Raw genomic sequence first — 9,969 nt, 5'->3', positions numbered from 1 at the left:
GCATTATGCTGATGACACACTTTGCTTTCTAATTTTGAGGAGAACCTGAAGTGTCTGCTGCAGAAGATCAAGGACTACAACTACTGCCTTTAATATGAATTACATCTGAACATCAAGTAACCAAAAATCCTTACCACTGTACTAATAGGTAAAATCATGATAAATGGAGAAAAGATTTAAATTGTAAACAATTTTATCTTTTTTTGAGCCCTAGTCAACACCATTAATACCAGCAATAATTGACTGTATAGACGTTTAATTTTTAGAAGTTAACCACCTGAAACTTCCTCATTTATAACTTTATTTTTATGTTGTTGTTATTATGTGCCATTGAGTCACTAGCATATCAGATCTAGAGGAGACATCACCCTTATCTGGCAAATTATCCTACTGGGATAGCAGTGTGTTGCAAACAGAAGAGCAGAGAAACTAGATCACAAGAAGACAGTCCTGGAGTGTCTTCAGCTCCTAGAACCACCTTAGACAGAAATCCTTCCCTAAATGTAGTACCTGGGATTTAGACTGAGAGCCTCCTAAACTCAAGATAGACTGGCAGCAGTGTGAGAGACGGCAGCAGTGCCAAGCACAAAGCATTACAGAACTGACTGAGGCCCAAGTCACCATATCAAGAGTTGGCTAGACACAGTAGGCATCAAAGGGGATGCTGATGGTTATTTTTACAGAAGCATTAATATTTTTCTGCTCCTAGGGTTACTACAAGCTATAGTTTACCCACATAACAACAACAACAGATATTTTTCCTATTTTACAAACAATCAAACAAATCCATTGTCTTGGCGTCTTTTTGGTTTCTAAGTCTATAAATCTTTATAGGACTGTCCATTATCTTCCTGTAGATTGGAATGTTTTTTGTTAGCACATAGCTAAATCATCAGATTGCCTTTCCTGTTTTAAGTAAAACTACAGTTGTTATTATATGCCAGTCAAATTGACTGAGACTCAGTAATCTTATGTACAATAGCTCTGAACCCTGCCCTATTCTGGGTCAATCTCACTGTCCTCTATTACCTCAGTTACCGAGTCAATTCATCTTATCCAGAGTCTTCCTCTCTTTTACTGTCTGTCCACCCTTCCAAGCATGATGTCCTTGCCAAGGACTAGTCCCTCCTGGCAAATTGCCCAAAAGATGTGAGATGGAATGTCAAAATCCTTGCCTCCGAGGAGGAACTTGGTTTCACCCTGTCCTCTCTCATTGTTGTCAAGCTCTGGTGACCTAGTGATAAGAAGCTGTGCTGCAATCTCAAAGGCCTGTGTTTCAATGCATGCACAGGGCAGGAGAAGAATGGGCAATCTTCTCCAGAATGATTTAACTGCCTCTGAATACCTGCTAGAAGGTCAGCTATGAGTTGGTTCCAACTGCACACAACAACATTGCCATTGCATCTAAAACAACTCAGATGACCTTCAGAAGCTGTAAGTTGCATGGGAGGACATTGTGCAAAGGATTCAGATCTGGGCCCAATCATTGAGTCAATCCATCTCATCCAGGGGTCTTCCTCTCTTGCGCTGTCCCTCCACTCTCCCAAGCATGATGTCCATCTCCAACGACTGGTCCCTCTTTCCAACGTGCCCAAAGTATGATAGATGGAGCTTCACAAAACTTGCCTCCAAGGACCAGCCCGGTTTCACCCTCTGGACCTGTTTGTTCTCTTAGCAGACCATGGTATAGTCAATACTCTTCTCCAGCACCACAACTCAAAGGCATTAATTCCTCTTCTATCACCCTTAGTCCAGCTCTCTCATGCATAGCTAGTAATTGTGAAGACTATGGCCTGGGTCAGGGACACCTTAGTCTCTAGACTGACATCATTGCTGCTCAGTACTCTGGAGAGGTTGCTGACAGATTTTCCCAATGCAATTACTCTTTTGATTTCCTGACTGCTGGTACCAAGAGTGTTGACTGTGGAGCCAAGCAAGATGAAGCTGTTAACAATCTCAAGAGGAGAATATAGTATAGGACGTATAAGGTATGAGGTTAGAATTCACCAGTTGATACTGGAGAAACATAAGCAATCTCCTCTCATGTGAGGGCTAGCTGTGGGTCAGTTCCGACTAGACAGAACACAACAGGAAGTGCAAAGACATTTATATTCCTCAAGGGAGAATATTTTATATTCTTTACTTCAGTAATCTGTGCTGGGAGGCAGTTTACTTTTGCAGAATTTGCTATCACATTGTTTAAATCCACTGACCTTCCCAGGTTCCCCCCTCCCGGCTCCCCGAGCTTAAAAACACCTGTGAAAGAGTTGGGTCTGGTTCACTGATAATCTGGAAGGGAAGCTGAGCAGTTCGATTTTTTCCGTAGTGCAGTTCTCTATTTCCCCCTGCTCCCCCCCCCCCCCCCAACTCATTCTTAGTAACAGTTCAGGTTGAGAGAGTCAGGAATGACAGTGAACACAGGATTGTGATTTGTCCTTCAGTCTTCACCTAAGCGCTGACACGGTAGCAGTGCAGTGGTCTGAATACCCAGGTGGCGCCTGTGGGCTTGGCCTGGCCCTCTTCTGCGGCAGTGATACCGCGCGTCTCTTGCACTGCGGGTGTTGGGGGAATGATGGGGGAAAGCTGTGGTTAGTCTTTCCCCAGGAAGGGGGTGACAGACACCGATTCAAAGAGTTTCAGTGCTCGGGAGACGGCGGCTGAGTGGAATAAGCCATTTATGGAGAAGCCTTTCTCCAAATCTTGATAAGCGGGATTTAGCCACAAAGCTCCGCAGGGGAGGGAGGGCAAGAAGGTGTGGGAGGCGACGAGAGGTGTAAACAGCAGCTCAGCTGCGCTCTAGGCGCTTTCGTCTCCTTGAAAGCCCTTCTTCCTAAGAGATTGTTTTACACCCACACGAACAAGACATTTTCTAGCATTCTCCGAACGTCACCACTTCATTTTAAGGGTGAGGAAACGGCTCACATTTGCAGATGCAAACTCCTCTCCTGGAAGAACCTTTGCTAAGAGTCAGGGTGGGAGGGAGGCGGGGCGCGGGGAGAAGGGGGCGGCGGCCCAAGAGGCTGTGGCGGTCTCCGTCTTGGTCCGGCTGGGGAGCTCTCTTTGGATGGTGGAGGAGGTGGGGCGACGGCCGGGCGCTGAAATTGGGCGGCGGGGTCGGAGCTTCCGCCGGCTTCCGTGCGTGCGGCTGCCGTGTCCCCACGGGGACCCTTGCCCCGGGAGGGCTTCGGTGAGTCAGCCCTGCAGTTGTTGCAATCGCCAGTCTCTGGGTGACTTAGGTGGGGCGGGGCGCATTGCTGGCCCGGCGGTTCGCGCTCCAGCTGCGCCTCGGTGTCACTACCCTCGCCCCCGCCAACTCCTGGCCTTTCTGGACAGCGCACGGTGCGGTGGCTACGTCCCCGGCCGGAGCTTCTAGCGGAGAAAGAGTTAACTGGCGAGGCCGAGGAGGAGCCCTTCGAGGGAGGAAGGAAATTGCCATAGTTCTGAAAGTTTTTTCCTGCTCCTCTTCTTTCCCCTGCAGTGCTGGGCGCCAGGCGGTGGCGGCGCTGATTCGCGGGAGCCCGGCTCCGGCTCCGACCTCGACCTCGGCGCGCCGAGCTCCGGCCTCGGCCTGGGACCTCCTCTGTGAACCTTCTCCGACAAGGTGCGCGAGCCGCGAGCCATGGAGGGCGCAGAACTGGTGGTCAAGATCCTGTCCACCTGGCTGACTCTGGTGCTCGGCCTCATCGTCTTACCGTCGGCGCTCGGAGTGTCTTTGGGCATCTCCGAACTGTATATGAAAATCCTGGTGAAAACTTTTAAGGTGAGAGCCGGAGGGATGCCGCGCGACTGCCCTTTCAAGGGAAAACCCGGGGCAGTGGGGACCAACTCAGCGTGCTGGACCCTGGAGGCCGATGCTCGGCGGGAAAGGTGTGCTGTTGGATTTCACCTCCTTAGCAGCTTGAAGACAGCATCTCAGCTTCTCATATAGAGCTGGAGAGAACTAATTTTGAGCCCCCTACACACTCTTGTGCCTCTGGTGGGAGAGAGAAGGCGGAACCAACCCTTAATCCAATTTATTATTATTTAAAAATTATTCCTTTCAACTGTATCGGTGGATTAACCTCCTACTGTCTCTTGCCCCACCTCCAATTGATTAACCGGGGTAGCTGCCCCTTCATTCTCATGGGTTTTTATAGCCCCAAGTTTCAGAGGCCCTTTCGTGTACGAGTTCATCTTGACCAGAAAGGCATCAGGTGAATTCTGTTTTATGCTCATGATAAGATACTTATTGCTGTGAGGCAGAAAGGAATCTGATTCCATTTTAGTGGAGTCATGGAAATTTTATCTAATCAAGGGCCCTTGCAAAGGTGCATTCTTTGACCTCATGTCTTCCTAGAAAAGTTTTTAGATAGAAGTACTTTTCACAGAGCAACATTGCAGTTTGTTGTTATTTGGGTAAGGCTTTATTAAAAAAGATAATGAACACTGCTTTGTAACTGCTTAAGGAATACTTGAGTAGACATTTATGACAACAATCTGGAACAAGAGGGCGATGCAAAGTAGACTGGAGGAGGGAGAGGGAGGGAAATGTGCAACAATGAATGAATGGAAAAAAAAATAAATTACAAAGTGCTCTGGTGACCTCATGAGTAAGGACTTGTACTACAACACAATGGTGGTGGTGGTGTTGTTATGTGTCATCGAGTCGCTTGCTACTCATAGCGACCCTATGTACAACAGCCCTAATATCTGCTCTGTCCTGTGCCAATTGCACTGCCTCTGACACACCCATCCCGATTACCCCAGACACTGAATCAATCCACCTCATAGAGGGCCTTCCCCTCCTGCGCTGTCCCTCCCAAGCATGATGTCCCTCTCCAAGGACCTGTCCCTCCTTACAACATGTCCAAAGTATGTTAGACAAAGCTTCCGAATCCTTGCCTCCAAGGAGCCCAGTTTCACTCTCTCCAAGATGAATCTGTTTGTTTTCCTAGCAGTCCATGGTATTCTCAATACTCTTCTCCAGCACCACAGCTCAAAGGCATCAATTTTCCTTCTATCCTCCTTAGTCACTGTCCAACTCTCTGATGCATAACGTACAAACACAAAGGTAGGCAGGTCAAATCCACCAGATGCTTTGCCTCTAAAAACCCTCAGAATTGTCAGTGAGGAGTAGCTTTGAGCTGAGTTCAACCCTTGACTATCTCACTGGTATCTCAATAGCCCTGTGAGGTAGAGAGAAAAATTGAAGCTCAGAAGATCCGTTGTTTTCCTGAATTATGTCGTAGAAATAGGGTCATAACCAAAGAGGAGTCAGTTAATGGCTAAGGATACAGAGGCGAGATTTGGATTTGTTTAGATTTAAATATCAGTGCTGCTTCTCTTAGTGGTGTAGTCGTTAAGTGGTAGGCCACCAACTGAAAGCAGAGCAGACAAGATAGATGTGGTAATCTGGTTCTGTAAAGATTTAAGGCCTTGCATACTCTGTGGAAAAATTCTTCTCTGTCCTATAGAAAAATTCTCTGCATTATGAGTTGGAATTAGTTTTGTTTCTCAGTGTGTAACCTTGGATTATCACATTCTGTACCTTATTTCCCTCTCTATACAATAGGAACCCTCTGCTATTAAGTCATTTTGACTCATGATGACCCTCCATCGGGTTTTCACGATTAAATTTTTAAGAGAGGAGACCACCTCATCTTTCTCCCTTGACATGGCGTGTGGATTTGAACTGCCAACCTTTTTATTAGCAGCTTAACACTGGTAACAATAATAACTATTTCCCCCATAAGATTATTATTATGTGGTTTAAATGATTAAGCTGATGAGTGTTTTAGAAGGGTGCCTGCATATATTAGATTTTTTTTTGCTGCAATTAAAAAATAGCATTTAGATTCTAGCTACCTTGTTTCCTTAAATTTGACAATACAATTGCTGTTGGGTAGATTCCTACTTGGTGTGGTCCCATGTGTGAAAGAGCAGAACTATGCTTGCTTCATAAAGAGTATGTGTGTGTGTTTGTGGTTTTATTTCCTCTGAACATTTTGTTGTAGCTTAAAGTTTATACAGCAAATCAGTTTCCCATTCAATAGTTTATACATATTTTGTTTTGTGACATTATGTGCAATCCTGTCAATGTAACAATATCCTTCTTACCCTGGTTTCCCTATTTCCACTTTTCTCTCTGTCTTTCTGCACCTTCCTGCCTTCTAACTCTTGTTTTTTGGTAAATGGTGCTCTTTTGATCTTACATGACTGATTGTTCTCATTGTTATTGTTCCCTTTCATTGTTGTTGCTAGGTGCTGTCAAGTTGGCCATAACTCATATCTATCTAAAGTTTGCCCTATCCTGTGCCATCTTCATCATCTCTGATACATTGTTATTGTTGATTGCCTCCGAGTCTAGAACAACTCATAGTGACCCCATGAACACAAGGCCTAAAGCCCCTCTACAACCATCGAAATGTATCAAAGTTCATAGAGTTTCCAGAGGCATGTTATTTAGGAAGTGGATGCCACTCCTGCTTCCAAGCTGTCATAGTATGTTATTATTAGGTGCCATTGTGTTGCCTGCGATGTATAGCGACCCTATGTACAGCAGCTCTGAATTCTGTCCTGTCCTGAGCCATTCTCACTAACTCTGACATACCAAACCTTATCTCCCCAGTTATTTATATCAATCCATCTCATTGGGGTCTCCTTCTCCTGCGCTGTCTGTCCACCCTTCCGAGTATGATGTCCTTCTCCAAGGACTGATCTCTCCTGGTCACGTGTCCAAAGTAAGGCAGAGCTTCAAAATCCCATCCTACAAGGAGAGACTTGGTTTTACCCTCTCCAAGACAGACCTATTATCTGTTTTCTTGGTGGTCCAGGGTATGTTCAAGACTCTTCTCCAGCAGCACAACTCGAAGGCATCAATTTTTCTTCTATCATCCTTAGTCAACACCAACTCTCTGAAGCATAACGAGTAACTGAGAAGACCATGGCCTGATATACTTGAGCCTTTTGCTATAGTCACTGTGTCAACCTATCTTGTTGAGGGTCTACCTCCTTTTCATCACTCTTGTACCTTTCCAAGCATCATGTCTTTTTCCTACAACTGGCTCCTCCTAACAACATGACCAAAGTGTGTGAGACAAAGCCCTTCCATCTTTGCCTCCAAGGACAACTCTGGCTGCTTTGAAATGGTATCAATAATTTATTATGCTCAACACACTCGAATGCCTTTGCATAGTTAATAGAACATAGGTAAACATCTTTCTGATAGTCTGTGCTTTCAGCCAGGTCCATTTCACCTCTGTAATGATATCCCACATCCTCTTTTGAATGAATACAGCTTGATTTTTTTTTTGGCAATTGCCTGTGGATGTTCTAACAGTTTTAAACTTATCTCTGGCAAGCTTTACTTGCCTGTAATATTAATGATACTGTTTAATAACTTCTAAATTCAATTGCATCACCTTTCTTTGGAATAGACACAAAAACTGATCTCTTCCAGTTGGTTTGCCATACTTTCTTTGTGGGGGGACTAGTTAGCATCCCATGGCTGCATCTGTTTTAAAACACTTCAGAGATATTTTGTTAATTCCTAAAGCTCTAATTTTTTTTGGCCATTGCCTTCAGTGAAACTTTTTTTAAATATTTTTTTTATCGTGATTTCAACACTCTTGGAATAAGCAGCCAGGAAATTAAGAAATGCATTGCATTAGGAAAGTCAGCTGTCAGGGACCTCTCCAGAGTGCTGAAAAGCAATGATGTTAGTCTGGAGACTAAGGTGATCCTGATCAAGGCCATAGTCTTCAAGACTGCTTGCTCTATGTCAGAGAACTGGACATGACTAGAGATGATAGAAAGAGAATTGATGCCTTTGAGCTGTGGTGCTGGAGAAGAGTACTGAACATATCATGGACTGCCAGGAGAATAAACAGGTTTATCCTAAAGAGGGTGAAACCAGGCTGCTTCTTGGAGGCAAAGATTCTGAGGCTTTATCTGACATACTTGGGCATGTTGCAAGGAGGGATCAGCCCTTGGAGAAGGACATCATGCTTGGAAGGGTGAAAGGATAGAAAAAGAGAGGGCGTCCATCGATGGAATAGATTGATTCAGTGACTAATGGGGGTAGGAGTGTCAGAGACAATAAAGTTAGCAAAGAATAAAGCAGTTTCAGGGCTGTTGTACTTAGGGTCAATAAGCAACTTGATAGCATATGATAACAACATTTTACTGTGATTTAATGAAGTTTACAGAAAACTTGGATTTCTATTCATTGATTGTTGCACATTTTCCTCCCTATACCCCCAGTTCACTTTTCTCTTTAAAAAATGAATTCATTGTTGCACAATTTCCTCCCTCCCTTCAACCCTAGTCCCTCATGTTATGCACCTCTTATTCTATTGTCATGCAAATAATGTTAATTATATGTTCCTTTTAAACAATTCTTTCCCTCCTCTGTTCCAATGCAGTGTTCATTACTTACTCCTTCTTAGTTCTCTCCCCTCCAAACCCCCATGTCAGTCCTGTTTTATAACAGTGGCACTCTGCAGTATTTGTCCTTTAGTGACCAGGATATTTCATTCGGCATAATGTCCTGCAGGGTCACGCCTTTTGTATACTTTATGACTTCCTTGTTTTTGTAGTATTCCATTGTGTGAATATATCACAGCTTCTCTATCCATTCATTTGTTGATGGAAATTTGGGTTGCTTCCATGTCTTCGCTCTTGTGAAGTATGCAGCAATATACATGAGTGTGCATTTCAGTGAAGCTTTGACTTCTTTATTTGGTACCACTGGTTCTTGATCACATGCTACTTCTGAAATAGCTCAGTGCAAACCAATTCTTTTTGGAACAGTGGCTGTGTATTCTTTCTTGTGTTGTTTAATATTTGTCTGTAGTATCCTTCAGGAAACACAGATATACATTCCTCTGGTATTCCCTGCTTTCAGCTAAGATCCGTCTAACATCAGCTCCAATATATCTAGTACCACGACCCCTTCTAAAGCCAGCCTGGACTTCTGGCAGTTCTCTGCTGGTGTGGTGTTCCAGTCGTTCTTGGATAATCTTCAGTAGAATCTTGCTTTCATGTGAAATCAATGAGATTGTTCTATAGTTGCCACACTTTGTTGGGTCACCCTTTTTTGGGATGGGAATAAATATAGATCTCTTCCAGTCAGTTGGCCAAGTGGTTGTTCTCCAGATTTCTTGGCACAACTTGGTGAGCACGCACAGAGCAGCATCTGTTAGTTGAAATATGTCAATTAGTATACCATCTATTCCTGGGGCCTTATTTTTTGCTGTTTCCTTCAAAGCAGCCCGAACTACTTCTTTCATCACCATAGGCTCTTGCTCATATGTTGTTTCATGAAATTCTTCTGTGTCTGCCAATTCTTTTGATACAGTGACTCAGTATATTGTTTCCATCTTCTTTTAATACTTCCTAGATCATTTAATATTCTGCCTAAAGCATCCTTGATTATAGCAACTTGAAGTTTGAATTTGTTCTTCAGTTCCTTGAGCTTAAGAAATGCTGAGTGAGTAGGGAATACCAGAGGAATGTCTATCTGTGTTTCATTGATTATGCAAAGGCCTTTGACTGTGTGGATCATAACAAACTGTGACTGACTCTGAGAAGAGTGGGAATCTCAGAACACTTGATCGTTCTAATGGGAAACCTATACTTGGACCAGGAGGCAGTCATCAGAACAGAGCAAGGGAACACTTCATGGTTCAAAATTGGGAAGGGCATACACCAGGGATTTGTCCTATCTCCATACCTTTTCAACCTGTATGCAGAACAGATTGTCTGGGAGGCTGGTCTCTATGAGGAGAAATGTAGGGTCAAGATTGGTGAAAGATCTATCAACAGTCTGTAATATGCAGATGACACAACCCTGCTTACTGAAACTGAGGAGGACCTGAAGGTCTTGCTGCAGAGGGTCAAGGACTGCAGCCTTCAATATGGATTGAGGCTCAATGTCAAGAAGACAAAGATTCTCACCATTGGACCAACTGGTAGCATCAGGATGGATGG

The 9,969-nt window shown here is 44.2% G+C and overlaps 1 protein-coding gene across 1 annotated transcript in view; it reads left to right on the top strand.

The window, feature by feature from the left end:
- The first annotated feature begins 3,568 nt into the window (after positions 1-3,568).
- AGPAT9 (1-acylglycerol-3-phosphate O-acyltransferase 9) overlaps positions 3,569-9,969 on the top strand; it is a 108,478-nt gene continuing 102,077 nt past the window's right edge. The window contains exon 1 of the mRNA XM_006885324.1: positions 3,569-3,760. Coding sequence (XP_006885386.1) covers positions 3,620-3,760 — 141 coding nt within the window. The 5' untranslated portion in view covers positions 3,569-3,619. The remainder of the gene's footprint in view (positions 3,761-9,969) is intronic.

Source organism: Elephantulus edwardii, unplaced genomic scaffold (genome assembly GCF_000299155.1).
Source record: "Elephantulus edwardii isolate Elephantulus edwardi_28Jun2011 unplaced genomic scaffold, EleEdw1.0 scaffold00042, whole genome shotgun sequence".
Taxonomy (NCBI): domain Eukaryota; kingdom Metazoa; phylum Chordata; class Mammalia; order Macroscelidea; family Macroscelididae; genus Elephantulus; species Elephantulus edwardii.
Note: the sequence above shows the minus strand (reverse complement) of the source record. Positions and strands in the feature narration are given on the sequence as shown.